General features: G+C 57.6%; 3 protein-coding genes across 3 annotated transcripts; all 3 read right to left on the bottom strand.

The window, feature by feature from the left end:
- Window positions 1–386: 386 nt before the first annotated feature.
- On the bottom strand, window positions 387–6454 carry ENH_00077960 (hypothetical protein, conserved; the record flags this gene model as incomplete). Its single annotated transcript, XM_013583094.1, has 10 exons — window positions 387–602; window positions 805–939; window positions 1154–1231; window positions 1588–1660; window positions 1870–2054; window positions 2556–2768; window positions 3267–4348; window positions 4429–5010; window positions 5442–5527; window positions 5793–6454. 10 exons carry the CDS (start codon window positions 6452–6454, stop codon window positions 387–389), a joined length of 3312 nt encoding a protein of 1103 aa, XP_013438548.1.
- A 2763-nt stretch (window positions 6455–9217) lies between these two features.
- Window positions 9218–11088, bottom strand: ENH_00077950 (hypothetical protein, conserved; the record flags this gene model as incomplete). The annotated part of the gene is made up of 5 exons (XM_013583093.1): window positions 9218–9348; window positions 9626–9728; window positions 10167–10244; window positions 10691–10792; window positions 11020–11088. 5 exons carry the CDS (start codon window positions 11086–11088, stop codon window positions 9218–9220), a joined length of 483 nt encoding a protein of 160 aa, XP_013438547.1.
- Window positions 11089–12552: 1464 nt separating this feature from the next.
- Window positions 12553–13594, bottom strand: ENH_00077940 (hypothetical protein; the record flags this gene model as incomplete). Its single annotated transcript, XM_013583092.1, has 2 exons — window positions 12553–12792; window positions 12878–13594. The coding sequence occupies 2 exons, from the start codon at window positions 13592–13594 to the stop codon at window positions 12553–12555; spliced, it is 957 nt and encodes a 318-aa protein (XP_013438546.1).
- Window positions 13595–16127: the final 2533 nt, after the last annotated feature.

Raw genomic sequence — 16127 nt, 5'->3', positions numbered from 1 at the left:
AGCAGCAGCAGCAGCAGCAGCAGCAGCAGCAGCAGCAGCAGCAGCAGCAGCAGTAGCAGCAGCAGCAGCAGCAGCAGCAGCAGCAAAGCATACGAAGGCCGTATCGCTCTTGACGCTGTCGATGGAAAGGCCTTCCAAGTGTCTCCTGAGGTCTCTGCTGTCGTCAGCAGCAGCAGCAGCACCAGCAGCAAAATCTGTAATTCCAAGTGTTGCTGCTGCTGCTGCTGCTCCGCCGCGGGGCAGCAGCAAGTCAGCAGCAGTGGGGGTCTTGAACGTTCTCCAGTTTGCAGGGGGCGGGGCCGTGTCCTGCAGCAGCAGCAGCAGCAGCAGCAGCAGCAGCAGCAGCGGCACAATGGAAAAGCGCCATCCGCATCAGCAGCAGCAGCTCAAGCAGCAGCAGCAGCAGCAGCAGCAGCCCGATCTGCAGCTCGGGCAAAATAGAAAGCACCGTCCGCATCAGCAGCAGCAATCCAGCCAGCAGCAGCAGCAGCAACAACAACAGCAGGAGCAGAAGCAACAGCAGCAGCAGACGTCAGCCCACGGGGGCCCCCAGGCCCGTGGGGCCCCTCTAAAGCGCGCATGCGCTGCGCTGCCCATGTCTCCTGAGAGTACAACAAACCCTAAACCCTAAACCCTAAACCCTAAACCCTAAACCCTAAACCCTAAACCCTAAAACCCAGACTCTTAGCCCTGAGCGTAAAGCGCACACTCTGCTGCTACGGCAGCGCCACTGGGTTCAGCAGCAGCAACTGCAGCAGCGCAGCAACAACTGCAGCAGCAGCAGCAGCAGCAGCAGCAGCAAACCTGGGTGTGCTGATTCAACTCTGAAAGCAGCTTTTGCTTCTGCTGCTGCTGCTGCACTCTTTGCTGCAGCGTCGAAATTGCTTCCGTGTGCGCCGAGTCCAGAGCTGCGCGCTGCAGCACCACGTCGTGCTCGGTCTGCGCTCAAACCCTAAACCCTAAACCCTAAACCCTAAACCCTAAACCCTAAACCCTAAATCCTAATGACCTGGCATCGCACGCACAAACCCGCAGCCGAAACGCTTTGGCGGCGCGCACAACTCCCAGCACTGTCTAGCCCCAGATCCGTAAACCCCAAACCCCAAACCCTAAACCCTAAACCCTAAACCCTAAACCCTAAACCCTAGCCAACCTGCCGAAGCTTCTCCTGCAGCACTGCGTGCTGCGACTGCCCATCTGTCTTCTCGCGCCGTAGGCGCTGCAGCAGCAGCTGCAGCACTCGCAAGAAGACTCAACGCGAAAACCCTAAACCCTAAACCCTATAACTTGTATTTGAAACCCTAAACCCTAAACCCTAAACCCTAAATTTTAGCTCCTTAGCCCTTGACCTCAAGCACAAAAACGCAGCTAGCAGCCTGCTTCCTTGAAGCCTTTACGTAGGCAGCAGCAGCAGCTGCTGCTGCTGCTCCAATAACAGCAGCAACAGCCGCAGCAGCAGCAGCACCACATGCTGCCGCAGCATCTGCTGCAGCAGCGCGACAGTCACAGCAGCAGCAGCAGCAGCAGCAGCAGCAGCAGCAGCAGCAGCAGCAGCAGCAGCAGCAGCAACAGCAGCAGCAAAAGTACTTTCATTTCCTCGATTTCTCTCTCCTCCTTGGCGAGAAGATCTTTCTCAGATTTAAGTGTCTCCACTGCTATCCTGAAAGAGGCACGAAACCACTCGCTGCTGCTGCTGCTGCTGCTGCTGCTGCTGCTGCTGCTGCTGCCCCATGCGCTACTGGAGCAGTCTGAAACTTGCATATTATAGCCTTCAGCCTCAGCAGCAGCAGCAGCAGCAGCGTGCACAGCAGCGGCAGCAGCAGCAGCAGCAGCGTGCACAGCAGCGGCAGCAGCAGCAGCAGGACGCACCTTCTTTCGGAGTCGAGTGCTTCGAGCTGCTGCTGCTGCTGCTGCTGCTGCATGCGCGTGGCGTCTGCTGCGTCTGCAAGGGAGCGCAGGTCTGCTTCTGCTGCTGCTACTTGCTGCTTCAAAAACAGCAGCTCTTCTTGATAATGTTGAATGTCTCTGTGGGCCCCAATGCGTTCCATTTCGAGCTGAAGCAGCAGCAGCGAGGGTTTAGGGTTAAGGGTTTAGCGTTTGGCGCATCCCGGAGAGAACGGGCACTGCGCGGGCTCAGAGCTCGTGCCGCAGGCAGAAGCCGCAGCAGCAGCAGAAGCACCAGCAGCAGATGCAGATGCAGCAGCAGCAGCAGCAGCAGTGCCGGCTCCGCCGCAGCAGCAGCAGCAGCAGCAGCGACGAGAGCAGCAACGGTAGCTTTGACCACCGCAGCAGTAGCAACAGCAGCAACTTGGGCTCCACCAGCAGCAGCAGCAGCAGCAACATGAAGCACAGCAGCAGCAGCAGCAGCAGCAGCAGCAACATGAAGCACTGCAGCAGCAGCAGCAGCAGCAGCAGCAACATGAAGCACAGCAGCAGTAGCAGCAGCAGCAGCAGCAACATGAAGCACAGCAGCAGCAGCAGCAGCAGCAACTTGGGCCACAGCAACAGCAGCAGCAGCAGCAGCAGCAGCAGCAGCAGCAGCAGCAGCAGCTTACCGATCTCCTCGCCTCCTGCAGCTTTTCCAGCCGGATCCGCTCGCGCTGCAGCAAAGCTTCGAATTCCTTTCTTCTGTCAATTGCTGCTGCTAGCTGCTGCTTCTCCGTTATTAGCTGCCGCTGCAGTGCAGCAGCAACTGAGCGCAGCTGCAGCAGCTCGTCAGCAGCAAGGTCCACCTCCACCCCCATCAGCGTCGCCAGACGCTTGTCGCACTGAGACACACCTAAACCCTAAACCCTAAACCCTAAACCCTAAACCCTAAACCCTAAACCCTTAGCCCAACTCCTGAACCCGCAACCTTAAGCCCCAAACCCTGAACCCTAAACTCTAAACCCTAAACCCCAAGCCCTTAACCCAACTCCTAAACCCGCAACCGTAAGCCCCAAACCCTAAACCCTAAACCCTAAACCCTAAACCCTAAACCCTAAACCCTAAACCCTAAACCCTGAGCCCTGTAAACTTTTCAGTTCCGAGCCCCAAATCCCAAACCCTAGTGTAATGCGGCATTTGGCTGCCAGGGCCCTAAACCCCAAATTCCAAACCCCATACGCGCTAAACCCTAAACCCTAAACCCTAAACCCTAAACCCTAAAACCCTAAACCCTAAACCCTAAACCCTAAACCCTAAACCCTAAACCCTAAACCCTAAACCCTAAACCCTAAACCCTAAACCCTAAACCCTAAACCCTAAAGATCAATGCAGCGGCTTACCTCAACGACACTCTCCAGCAGCGCCACTGCTGAGTCTGCTGTTTCCCTTCCCCCTTCATGCAGGCCATTCCTGCCTTGCTGCTGCTGCTGCTGCTGCTGCTGCTGCTGCTGCTGCTTGCGGCGCCGCTGCTGCTGCTGCAGTGGGGTGGATATGTCTAGAGAGAACTGGTCATCTTCGTCTGGGTATTCGTAGCTGCGGGACCTTAGCTGCTGCTGGCCGAGGTGCTGCTCGAGCTGCTGCTGCAGCAGCTGCTGCTGCTGCTGCTGCTGCTGCTGCTGCTGCTGCTGCTCTCCAAATTCGTCGCCAGAGGACTCCCAGTCTTTGTCTCTGCCCCAGGACGCGTTGAGTTCCGCGTCTTCTTCATCCTGCTGCTGCTGCTGCTGCTGCTGCGCCTCCTGCTGCTGCTGCCGCTGCTGCTTCCGCTGCTCCTTCCGTTTGCTGCTGCTGCTGCGAGCGCCCCGCTGGCCCTCTGCTGCTGCCTCGTCGTCGCTGCTGCTGTGGGCCCTGGCCTTGCTTTTGGATTTGCTGCTGCTGCTGCGGGGAGACGTGCTGCGGGGCTTCCGTTTGCTGCTGTCTTTGTTTGCTTCGGGGCTATCTTCTGCTGCTGCTGCTGCTTCTGCTGCTGCTGCTGCTTCTGCTGCTGCTGCAGGCCCTCCGCTGGCATCCGTGGTATCTCCGAAGGCGTCAAACCCTGCGCCCCAATCCGGCTGCGCCTGCTGCTGCTGCTGCTGCTGCACTTGCTGCTGCTGCTGTTGCTGCTGCTGCTGCTGCAGCCTCCTGTGCTGCTGCTGCAGCGCTTGAGGCTGCAGCTCCGGCGGCAGCAGCAAAGGAATGGGGGCCCCCTGTCTGCGTTTTGCTGCTAAAGACATTGCTGCAGCAAACTCGAAGCAAGAGAGGCAGCCGTCGCCGTCAGCATCTGCTGCTGCCCATGCTGCAGCAAGATCAGCAGCAGGAAGCCCCGAAGCAGCAAGCAGCGGCCGCAGCTCTGTGCCCCCCAGCAGCCCGGCCCCCCCCTGGGGGTCATTAGCAGCAAAAAGGGCCAAGTATTGCTGCAGCTCTTCGGCGCTGGGAGCGTAGGACACTGCAGCAGCAGCAGCAGCAGCAGCAGCAGCAGCAGCAGCAGCAGTCGACGAGCTCGAGACAAACGCTGCGCACACACACAGTGCGCACGCCATGCTTCTGCGCCTCGCGCTGCTGCTGCTGCAGCGCCTGCTGCTGCTGCAGCTTCTTCTGCTGCTCCTTTTGCGGACACAAACAGACCCTGCTGCTGCTGCTGTTGCTGCTGCTGCTGCCCGCGTTGTTGCTGCTGTTGCTGCCACAGTTGGCCAATTTTGTTGCTGCTGCGACTGCTACTGATACTGCTGCTTCGATTGCTGCTGGTCCTGCTGCTCCTGCTATTGCTGCTGTTGCTGCTATTGCTACTGCAGCCATTCCTGCTGCTATTGTTGCTGCTGCTGCTGCTGCTTCTGAACAATACTGTCGTTCTTATTGCTGCTGCTAGTGCTCTTGCAACTGCTTCTGCTGCTGCTGCTGTTGTTGTTGCTACTGCTTCTCCTGCTGTTGCCATTGCCGCTGCTGCAGCTGGCATTGCTTTCCCAGTTGCTGGTGCTGCTGCTGCTGCTATTGCTGCTGCTGCTGCTGCTGCTGCTGCTGCTGCTAAGGTAATCTTACGGCTGGGAGGGCCGCCAGACCTCCAGGAAGAGGCGACGCTGAAGTTTGGCAGCGCAGGTGGAGGTGCAGCGTCTGCAGCAGCAGCAGCAGCAGCAGCAGCAGCAGTATCAGCAGCAGCAGCAGTATTAGCAGCAGCAGCAGTATCAGCAGCAGCAGCAGCAAGAACAGGGACACTCAAACTCATCAGGGTAAGCCTTTGGTTGGCGCAGGGCGCAGCAAGGGCAGCGACAGCAGCAGCAGCAAGAACTCAAGCATGAGCAGCAAAAGGAGCAGCAGCAGCAGCAGCAGCAGCAAGAGCAGCTTGCTGCCCAAAGCAGCGCTTTAACCTCAGCAGCTGCAGCAGCAGCACGGAAAAAAGCAGCAGGGCCTTGCGCAAAGCCATTAGCAGCAGCAGCCACCGCAGCAGCAGCCACAGCAGCAGCCTCAGCAGCAGCAGCAGCAGCAGCAGGAGCCACAACAGCAGCAGCAGCAGCAGCAGCAGCAGCAGCAGCAGCAGCACTCACCAGGCGCGCAGGCCTGGTGTATAGGGAGGTTTTGCTGCGCGTAGGCGACGAGGCGGCAGGCCCTGGCAAAGGCGACGGCGTCCAGCCTGCAGATAAATAATAAATAAATAAATAAATAAATAAATAAATAAATAAATAATTTATTTATTTATTTATTTATTTATTATTTATTTGTTTGTTATTTGCCGAAATTCGGGATCTGCAGCTGCTGTTTTCCCGGTGCAGCAGGCGCCGCCCGCGGCAGCAGCAAACAGCCGCAGCAGCCGCGCGCCTGCTGCTTCCACCCGCAGCAGCAGCAGCAGCAGCAGCAGCAGCAGCAGCAGCAGCAGCAGCAGCAGCAGCAGCACGGACCTGCCCTCGTTGGCTGTGTCTGCCAAGCCCCAAATTGCATGCAGCGTCTCCTGGGGCAAGCCGCTGCGCTCTAGGAAAGCAGCAGCAGCAGCGCCGTCCAGGTATTCCTCTTGGGGGCCCCCCAGGGGGCCCCCCAGGGGGCCCCCCAGCGGGTCTCCTGTACCCAGGGCCTCCTGCCAAAGCTGCCCATAAAGCTGGACTTCAGCATCCGACAAAACGGGAGGAGCAGCAGCAGCTGAGGGCATGTCTGGGGCCCCCAGGGGGCCCCCCAGGGGGGCCCCCATGGGGGGGGCCCCCATGGGGGGGGCCCCCATCGAGGGGGCCCCCATTGGGGGCCCCCCTATAACGGAAGGGGGCCCCATGGGGGGGGCCCCCTCAGGGGCTGCTGCAGGGTACGAAGACCCAAAAGGGTCCGCAGAAAGGGGGGCCCCTAGGGGGGCCCCCGCAGAAATGAAGCTGGAGTCGAAGGGGAGCGCCAGCTGCTGCTGCTGCGGCTGCTGCTGCTGCTGCTGCTGCTGCTGCTGCTGCTGATAGTCCAGTGTGCTGGGGGGGCCCCCCACGCCAGGGGCCCCCATGCCCATTGATGCTGCAGCATCAGCAGCATCAGGAGAGGGCCCGAACTGGTACGGCGGCTGCTGCAGCTGCTGCAGAGGGTACTGCATCGTGCTGCTGCTGCTGCTGCTGCTGCTGCTGCTGCTGCTGCTGTTACGACCGCGGCTGCAGCAGCTGCTGGTAGTGCTGCTGTCGCGACAGCAGCTCGCGCTGCGGCTGCTGCAGCTGCTGCAGCTGCTGCAGCTGACGCTGCGCCGGCTGCGCTGTTCCCTGCTGCTGCGGCACTAGCTGCAGCAGCTGCTGCTGCTGCTGCTGCTGCTGCTGCTGCCTCTTGACGCTTTGCTGCGCGTCTAAGTCAGCTGTAATAGGGAGGAGTGAGGCCTCCGGTATGTCTGTAGCCGTGGTGTGTATAGACACCTCCCTGCTGCTGCTGCTGCTGCTGCTGCTGCTGCTGCCACGAGCGGTCGCAGCAGCAGCCTGTCTCTCGTGCTGCTGCTGTTGCTGCGGCAGCAGAGGCGGTCAGTGTTGCTGGAGAACTGCAGGAGACATTAGAGCCCAAGGGGGGTGTTCTCCGTCGATAGAGTTGGGGCTGTTGCTGCTGCTGCTGCTGCTGCTGCTGCTGCTGCTGCTGCTGCACTGCTGCAGCAGCAACCCCAGTCAGGTTCAAACTGCAGTACCTTCTTTCCTCCAATTTAAAGTTTAGGGTTTGGCGCTGAGGGTTTAGCGCCTTTAACGCCCAGCTGCTGCTGCGTTGCTGCTGCTGCGGCGGCGCTGCCGACGGCAGCAGCAGCAGCAGCAGCAGCAGCAGCAGCAGCAGCAGCAGAGGCGGCAGCGGCAGCAGCAGCAGCAAGTTCGTGCCGCTACCTTGCAATGTTTTTTTTGCAATTATTTACTGAAAAATGTAAAAGTGAATTCCAATGTGTGGCAGCTAAACCCTAAACCCTAAACCCTAATTCCAAAACTCAAGAGCACCCCCGTGTGACGCCCAACATTTCGCGCCGCCTCCTTGCTAAACCCTAAACCCTAAACCCTAAACCCTAAACCCTAACTATAGCTTGCGAGCGCTAAAACGCCCAGCCCTCGATCCCAAGCAGAAGCGCTTCCACCGCAAAACCCTATACCCTAAACCCCAAGCCCTAAACCCTAAACCCTAAACCCTAAACCCTAAACCCTAAACCCTCACAAAGCCCCTTCTGTTTTGCCTTTCTCGCTGCGAAATAACGAGAAAATAGAAAAGGACAAAAAGACGAAAAACAGCAAAAGAATAACCGAGGGACATAAAGCAAAGACAAAATAGATCCTCTGCACCTGTTAGCTAGCTAGCTAGCCAACCAGCTAGCTAGCTTAGCCAGCTAGCTAGCTAGCCAGCTAGCTAGCCAGCTAGCTAGCTAGCTAGCTAGCCAGGCGCAGGCGCTGGATACATAGCGAGCTGAGCTCAGTGGCCAGCTAGCTAGGAGCAGGAGCTGGCTAGCTGGCTAGCTGGCCGGATAGCTAGTGAGCTAGCTAGCTGGCTGGCTAGCTAGCTGTTGCCGATCAGCTAGCTGGCTAGCTAGCCAACGAATTAACCAACTAAGGAGCTAGCCAGCTAGCTAGCCACGGACTTGTCAGGAAGCCGACTGGACCCTTAGCTAGCCAATTGCTGGGCCAGCTGCAGGCCCCTGTGGCTGGCTAGCTAGCTAGCTAGCTGGTTGTTGTTGTAGCTACTGCAACAGCTAGCTAGCTAGCTAGCCAAGCCAGCTAGCTAGCTAGCTGTTGCGGTAGCTAACCAGCCATCTAGCTAGCTAACTAAGTGCCTGGATAGCTAGCTAGCTAGACAGCTAGCCAACAAAGAATTTGCTGCTCCAATCAGCTCGCTAGCTAGCTAGCTAGCTAGCTAGCTAGCCGCAGGGAATCTAGACTTCGCTGCTGCTGTGGCAGTTGCTGCTGCTGTAGCCAGCGTCTTTAGCAGCAGCAGCAACAGCAGCAGCAGCAGCAGCAGCAGCTGCTGCTGCTGCTGCGGGGCCTCTGCTGTTTTTAGCTCTTTCGCTTTTCAGTTTTCTTCATCTCTTTTATTCCTTTTTTTTATTCTTTTTTAATTTATTTTTAATTTCTTTTTTAATTTCTTTTTATTTCTTTTTTATTTCTTTTATTTCTTTTATTTCTTTTTATTTCTTTTGTCCCTTTGCTGGGCCAGCGTCGTTAAAAAAGAATTTCAAATTGCTGCTTCAGCCCGGAAGCAGCAGCAGCAGCAGTTGCTGCTGCTGCTGCTACAACTATTTCTGCTGCTGCTGCTGCAGCAGGTCCTGGTGCTGCTGCTGTTGCTGCAGGTCCTGGTGCTGCTGCTGCAACAGCTCCTGCTGCTGATGCTGCAGTGGCTGCTGTTGCTGTTGCTGCTATTCCCGCTGTTGCTGCTGCAGCGCCTGTTGCTGCAGCTGCTGCTGCAGCAGCAGCAGCAGCAGCAGCAGCTCGGGGACTTGCAGCTCACGGGCTTCAAATCCTCATGAGCCTCCCCAGTGCTACAGCTAGCTAGCCGCTGTCTTCTGAAATATGTGCGGCTAGCTAGTCCTCTAGCTAGCTAGCTAGCCATATAGCGGCTAGCTAGCCCTCTAGCTAGCTAGCTAGCGGTCCAGCTAGCTAGCTAGCCATTTAGCCAGCTAGCTAGCCGAGTAGCCAGCTAGCTACGCACCTTCCTAATTAGCTAGCCAGCCAGCTAGCTGGCTGGCTAGCGGCCTAGCTGGCCAGCTAGCTAGCTAGCCGGCTAGCCAGTTAGCTAGCTAGCTAGCTAGCTAGCTAGCTAGCTCGCCAGCTAGCTAGCTAGCTGGCTAGCTGGCTAGCTAGCTAGTTCGCCAGCTAGCTAGCTAGCTAGCTAACTGGCTAGCTGGCTAGCTAGCTAGCTAGGCAGCTGCTGGCTTGAAGTCTGGCAGCAGCTGGCTGGTGGAGCTGCTGAGCTGCTGCGCCTTTTTGCGGAAAGTCCTTTGCAGCAAATCTGCTGCCAGGTAGCCCCCCAAAGCCCCAGTTGCAACGCCTGCAGCAGCAGCAGCAGCAGCAGCAGCAGCAGCAGCAGCAGCAGCAGCAGCAGCAGCAAATGGCGATGATGCGTAGGCGGCTGCAGGCGCGGGGGGGAGAGCGGCTGGCAGTTCGTCGAGATACTGTAGCAGCAGCAGCAGCAGCAGCAGCAGCAACAGCCACAAGAAGAGCAGCAGCAGCAGCAGCCGCGAGCAGCAGCAGCAGCAGCAGCCACAAGAAGAGCAGCAGCAGCAGCAGCAGCAGCAGCAGCAACAGCAGCAGGCTGCGAAGTTCACCGGCAATTACTGCAGAGCCTTTTGCTATCCGCGAGGCCACACGAAATGCTGCTCGTGTCTTCTGCTGCTGCTGCTGCTGCTGCTGCTGCTGCTGCGCATTCTTCTGAAGTGAGGAAGCACAAACAAACGGAGACGCCAAACCCTAAACCCTAAACCCTAAACCCTCAAGCCTGGTGAATAGACCCTGCGGAGGAAAAGTGACCACTGCGGCTTCAGCAGCAAGAAATTACTGTAGGGTTTAGGGTTTAGGGTTTAGGGTTTAGGGTTTAGAAGTGCAACGAACACGAAGCAGCAGGATTAGATAACAGCAGCGAGCAGCAGCAGCAGCAGCAGCAGCAGCAGCAACAGCAGCAGCAGATATGGAAGGAGCAGCAGCTGACGCTACAGCAGGTATAAGGCGCGCAGCAGCAGCAACTGCGACTGCAGCAGCAGCGGCAACAGCAGCAAGAGAAACAGCAGCCTGCTGCAATAGCAGCAGCAGCAACAGCAGCAGCAGCAGCAGCAGCAGAAGCAGCAGCAGCAGCAGCAGCAGCAGCAGCACCTTCAAATCCTGCATGTGGGCTCTGGTGCGCAAGACTGCAACATAGGGCCCCACGTTGTCTCCGTTTTGCATCATGGCCTGCAGCAACCACACAAACCCTAAACCCTAAACCCTAAACCCTAAACCCTAAACCCTAAACCCTAAACCCTAAACCCTAAACCCTATGCCCTCGATCTTGCTGGATGAGGCATAGTTCTGGAGTCTTGAAACCCTCAGTGTCTGAGAGCCGCTGGCTGCAATAAACACTCTAACCCTAAACCCTAAACCCTAAACCCTAAACCCTGCATGCCAAACCCCAAACTCTAAACCCTAAACCCTAAACCCTGAGCCTCAACTCCTTGGCCCTAAATCCCAACCCCTAGACCCTAAACCCTAAACCATGACCTTACCGCTACGCCTCAAACCCTAAACCCTAAACCCTAATGCCTCTGAGCCCGAGACCCCAATCTTCGGCCCTCAGCCATCAAACCCTAAACCCTAAACCCTAAACCCTAAACCCTAAACCCTAAACCCTAAACCCTAACCTTGTGGGCCCCGTCGCAGTAGGGAAACTTCTTCGACTGCCAGCAGCGGCAAATCGCCACTTTCCTTTCGGGCTGCCCTTCTTGAGGGAAAGCCTCCGTGACCTGCAGCAGAAACCCTAAACCCTAAACCCTAAACCCTAAACCCTAAACCCTAAACCCTAAAGTTTGCAGCAGCAGCAGCTTCCGGCCTGCGCCGCTCCAGCGGGCGCCGCAGTATCGACGAGCCGTTTAGGGTTTAGCACTCTGTGAAATCAAATGAGGTTCAGGGTTTAGGGTTTAGGGTTTAGGGTTTAGGGTTTAGGGTTTGGGGTTTAAGGCTGAGGGTTTACTTGGGAGATTGGTGGGTAGTTAAGGACGTTGAAGTTGATTCGGTCAGTGTACGGAACCACCTCCGTCATTTTGGAGCTAGGGTTTAGGGTTTAGAGATTAGGGTTTAGGGTTTAGGGTTTAGGGTTTAGGGTTTAGGGTTAAAGCATGGCATTGAATGCAAAGGCAGAAAGAGCCACTGACGCCGGCGTCCCCTTGGAGACACTGGGGCCTCCTGGGGCCCCCAGGACAAACCCTAAACCCTAAACCCTAAACCCTAAACCCTCGATGGAAAAAGAGTGGCACTCAAAAGTAATATTTTCTGTTGGATTTTGACTACAGGTTCCTCGCTGAGCCCTAATTCCTAAACCCTAAACCCTAAACCCTAAACCCTCGCGCCCCTGTCGCCTCCGCTCCTGCACGAGGGTTTAGGGTTTACGAGGGTTTTGGACTTTGCCCTTTCGCTGATTAGGGTTTAGAAAAGGAAAGTAAGGCGCTGCAGCTGCAGCAGCAAACCCTCGCGAAACTCCTTGCTGCTTCTAGTCGAGGGTTTAGTGTCTAGGGTTTAGGGTTTGGGGTCGGCATTAGGGTTTAGGGTTTGGGGCCGGCATTAGGGTTTAGGGTTTAGGGTTTCGGGTCGGCATTAGGGTTTAGGGTTTGGCTGCAGAACGCCAGTCCAGATCAGCTCGTAACAGGCAAACCCTAAGCAGCCAAACAAACCAGTGAGGTTTTCAATACAGTGCTGCAGCAGCAGCAGCTGCTGCAGCAGCAGTTGCAGCAGCAGCAGCAGCTGCTGCTGCTGCTGCTGCTGCTGCTGCTGCTGTTTCAGTGAGTGGCATATGCTGCTGCTAAAGAATAGCTGGGGCTGTATCCTAAAAGCCCCGAAGCTGAGGTTTGTTGTGTCGAGATTGCAGCAGCACAGGAAAGGGCGCGCGTGAAGATTAAGTCCCTCTGCTGCACATTAGGTTTTAGGGTTTAGGGTTTAGGGTTTAGGGTTTGGGGTTTTGCGAAGTGGGTCAACAAGAACTAGATATTCCCGCTGCAGCTGCCCCAGACTTGCTGAAGATGCTGCATCTGCAGCGGAAGCTGCTGCTGCTGCTGCAGGCGCTGCTGCTGCAGTTGCTGCTGCTGCTGCTGCTGCTGCTGTCAATCTCCGCGCAGCACACCCTGTGGAGCGGCAGCTTCTGGAGAAGCAGCAGCAGCAGCAGCAGCAACTGACAGCGGAGCAGAGCGTGCTGCCTGCGTTTCGTGTTGCTGCTGCTGCTGCTGCGCTTGCTGCTGCTGCTGCTGCTGCTGCTGCTGCTCTTGTAGTCCAGGCTGCTGCACTGGCTGCTTCGGGTGCTGTTCCTGCGCCGCCGCCTGCTGTTGAGTTTCTTGCAGTGGAAGCAGCTGCTGCTGCTGCGCTCCCAGCAGCAGCAACGTCTGCTGCTGCTGCTGCTGCTGCTGCTGCTGCTGCTGCTGCTGCTGCCGGTGAGGGTCTGCTGATATCTTTCTTCTTAGAGGAGTTAAACCCTCAGCGTCTCGCCAGTAGCTGCGGGGTTTGTGCAGCAGTGCTGTCAAAGTGATTTTGCTGCAGGGGCTGTTGCCGCTGCTGCTGCTGCGGCTGCTGCTGCTCCCGCGGCTATCCCCGCTGCTGCTGCTGCTGCTGCTGCTGCTGCTGCTCGTGCTGCAGGGACTGCCTGCCTCACAAGCCGCAGCAAGCTTTTCGCTGCATTGGCAGTCTCTGCGGGAGCTGCTGCTGTTGCTGCCGGCAGCAGAAGTAGCAGCATCACCAGCAGCAGCAGCTGCTGCAGCACCTGCAGCAGCAGCAGCAGCAGCAGCAGCCCCAGCAGCAGCAGAACTGCTCTGGCTGCTTTCTAGTTCGTTTCCTGAGGCCTCTACACATTTTTGTAGAGGTGTTGCTACTGCTGGCGTTGCCGCTGCTGCTGCTGCTGCTGTTGCAGCAGCAGCAGCTGCTGCTGCAGGCGCTTCGTAGTCTTGTATAGCGCTAAGCTGCAGATCTTGAGCTGCGGTTGCTGCTGCTGCTGTTGCTGCTGCTGTTGCTGCAGGAAATGCTGCTGCTGCAGTTGGCGCTGCAGCTGCCTCTGCGGCCGGTGACTCTGTTGCTGCTGCGCCTCCCACTGCAGCTGCTGCTGCTGCTGGTTCTCCTGCTGCTGCTGCTGCTGCTGGCTCTGTTGCAGCAGCTGCTGCTGGTTCTGCTGCAGCAACCACAGACTCGGGCAGACAGAGCTCTGAGTCAGATAGGGAAGAGTCTGATGCCTCGGCAGGTGACAGCGGCGGGGTTGGTGCTGCTGCTGCTGCTGCTGCTGCTGCTGCTGCTGCTGCAGCTGCTGCTGCATCTGTTGCTGCAGTTTCCAAAGGAAAAATACGAGCCGCAGGCGCCTCAAGGTCTTCCTCCTCCAGTTGGTGCAGCACGAGCGGCTGCTGCTGCTGCTGCTGCTGCTGCTGTTGCTGCTGCTGCTGCTGCTGTTGCATTTCTCCGATCGGGGTCACCTGCTGCCTCTTCTGCTTATGCTGCTGCTGCTGCTGCTGCTGCTGCTGCTGCTGCTGCGGCTGCGGCCTCTTCCTAGACTCCACTGTCTCAAAGGCGCGCAGCATCCGCTGGGCGACAACAGCCCCCGGCAAGCTGTTGGCAAACTCTTTGACTGCAAAAGCGCTGTCTTCCAAACTGCCCCTCGTGAAGCGCCACCTGGAGGCCTTCGCAGTCACTATTCTCGCAGTGGTACTAAACCCTAAACCCTAAACCCTAAACCCTAAACCCTAAACCCTAAACCCTAAACCCTAAACCCTAGGCCCTGAACTTCAGCTGCAAAGCCCTCAGCCAGGCTCGCTATCAGTCGAGATAATGCTCTTTTCGAGCTTACTCCAAACCCCAAACCCTAAACCCTAAACCCTAAACCCTAAACCCTAAACCCTAAACCCTAAACCCTAGCTTCACTGACCAGACTGCATGAGGGGGGAGCAGCTGATGCGCTGGGCAGTCAAAATTGCTGCTGTGAAATTTGCTTTTGTAAGAAGACGCCGGGCAGTCTCTACGCAGCGCCAGTACACGCTCTGCAGCAGCAGCAGCAGCAGCAGCAGCAGCAGCAGCAGCAGCCAATGAGAAATTGCGTGAGTACAGCAGCAGCAGCAGCAGCAGCTGCATGGGATGATCTGTGGGGGGCCCTCAGCAAAAAAATAAATATCATCCATCTTTCTAGCTAGCTAGCTAGTAAGCCAAACGGCTAGCTAGCTAAACAGCTAGCTAGCTAGACAGCTAGCTAGCCAGCTAGCTAGCCAGCTAGCTAGCCAGGCAGCCAGCTAGCTAGGTTAGCTGGAGGTCTCGCAGCTAGAAGAATGCAACACGGCGAAAGCTAAATTGCAAACAGCAGCAGCAGCAGCAGCAGCAGCAGCAGCAGCAGCAGCAGCAGCAGCAGCAGCAGCAGCAGCAGCAGCAGCAGCAGCGCAAGCCTTCATGTGCCTCACGTGTCCGTGTGGATGCATTGCAGCAAATTCAGCAGAGCAGTTTCCGAGATCCCCGTCAAAGGAAGCTCCAGCACTTGCTGCTGCTGCTGCTGCTGCTGCTGCTGCTGCTGCTGCTCGAGGGCCTTGGGCGAAGCCAAAGAAGAGCCTTCTTTGAACTTCCCAGTTAGCATCGCCCGGAAAACCTAAACGCAGCAGCAGACGCAGCAGCAGCAGCAGGTGCAGCAGCAGCAGCAGCAGATGCAGCAGCAGCAGCAGGTGCAGCAGCAGCAGCAGGTTGTCTGCCGCAGCCGCAGCAACAGCAGCCGATGCAGCAGCAGCAGATGCTGCTGCTGCTCAGCTTGCAGCAAGCGCTTTAGGACAATTGCTCTCAAGTTAGCTGACTAGCTAGCTAGCTAGGCTACCGGACAGCTAGCTAGCTAGCTAGCTAGCTAGCTGCCTGGCTGGCTAGCTAGCTAGCTAGCTAGCAGCTGGCTGGTCTGGCCAGCTGGCTAGCTAGCTGGCTAGCTGGCTAGGTGCTCAGCTTGCAGCAAGCGCTTTAGGACAATTGCTCTCAAGTTAGCTGACTAGCTAGCTAGCTAGGCTACCGGACAGCTAGCTAGCTAGCTAGCTAGCTAGCTGCCTGGCTGGCTAGCTAGCTAGCTAGCTAGCAGCTGGCTGGTCTGGCCAGCTGGCTAGCTAGCTGGCTAGCTGGCTAGCAGGCTAAAATCTAAAGCGAGAAGAGCTGAACCCTTAGCCCGAATGTGGACCTTAAACCCCAAACCCTAAACCCTAAACCCTAAACCCTAAACCCTAAACCCTAAACCCTAAACCCTAAACCCTCTAACCTTGGAGCACGCGGCCAGAGCGATCTTGTTGGCAGCAAATTGCTGCTTGCCAAAACGAATAAGAAGGTCTGGGGGAGAAGAGAGAATAAATGCTGCAACTTGGCTTGCGACGCTGCCTGCAGTTCCTGCTGCTGCTGCTGCTGCTGCTGCTGCTGCTGCTGCTGGGCCGGCAGCAGGGGCCCCCGAGAGCGGGCCGCAAGACGAGGGCCTGGCCAGCCCAAACGGCTGCAGCTGCAGCTGCTGCTGCTGCTGCTGCTGCAGCTGCTGCTGCAGGTTCGTCATCCCCAGAGGAAAAGGAGAGGGCGCCAAGAAGGAGCTTTGCAAGCTTGGCGTTGCCGCGCCGCTGCTGCTGCTGCTGCTGCTGCTGCTGCTGCTGCTGCTGCTGCTGCTGCTGCTGCTGTCCTGCCTGGCGGGCTGCATGTCGAGTTCGGCAGCAGCGGCGCGCGGTTCTTCTGCGTGAGCTGCTGCCTCGTGGGCGTGCGCTTGCTGCTGCTGGCGCTGGCGGCGCCGCCGCTGCTGCTGCTGCTGCTGCTGCTGCTGCTGCTGCTGCTGCTGCGGCGGCCGCACCACCTGCAGCTTGTAGTGCACCAGCAAGTCCTCCGGCAAACTGCTCTCCAACATCAAATACAACTCCAAAGAGCCGCTGTTCCGCTGATCTCCCCAGGGGTAAAGGCGGAGGAACCAGCGGCCGCTGCTGCCTTCCCCAAAGAGGTGCGAGTCCACGTACTGGTCTTCGCTCCGCGGCCGCAGAACTGCAGCAGCAGCAGCAGCAGCAGCAGCAGCAGCAGCAGCAGCAGCAGCAGCAGCGGCAGCGGCAGCGGGGGGGGTGGGGTGGGGGCGGG

This window comes from Eimeria necatrix, genomic scaffold (assembly GCF_000499385.1).
Source record: "Eimeria necatrix Houghton genomic scaffold, Enh_scaff819, whole genome shotgun sequence".
In the NCBI taxonomy this organism is placed as follows: Eukaryota; Apicomplexa; class Conoidasida; order Eucoccidiorida; family Eimeriidae; genus Eimeria; species Eimeria necatrix.
This window is presented reverse-complemented; position numbering and strand designations above follow the sequence as displayed.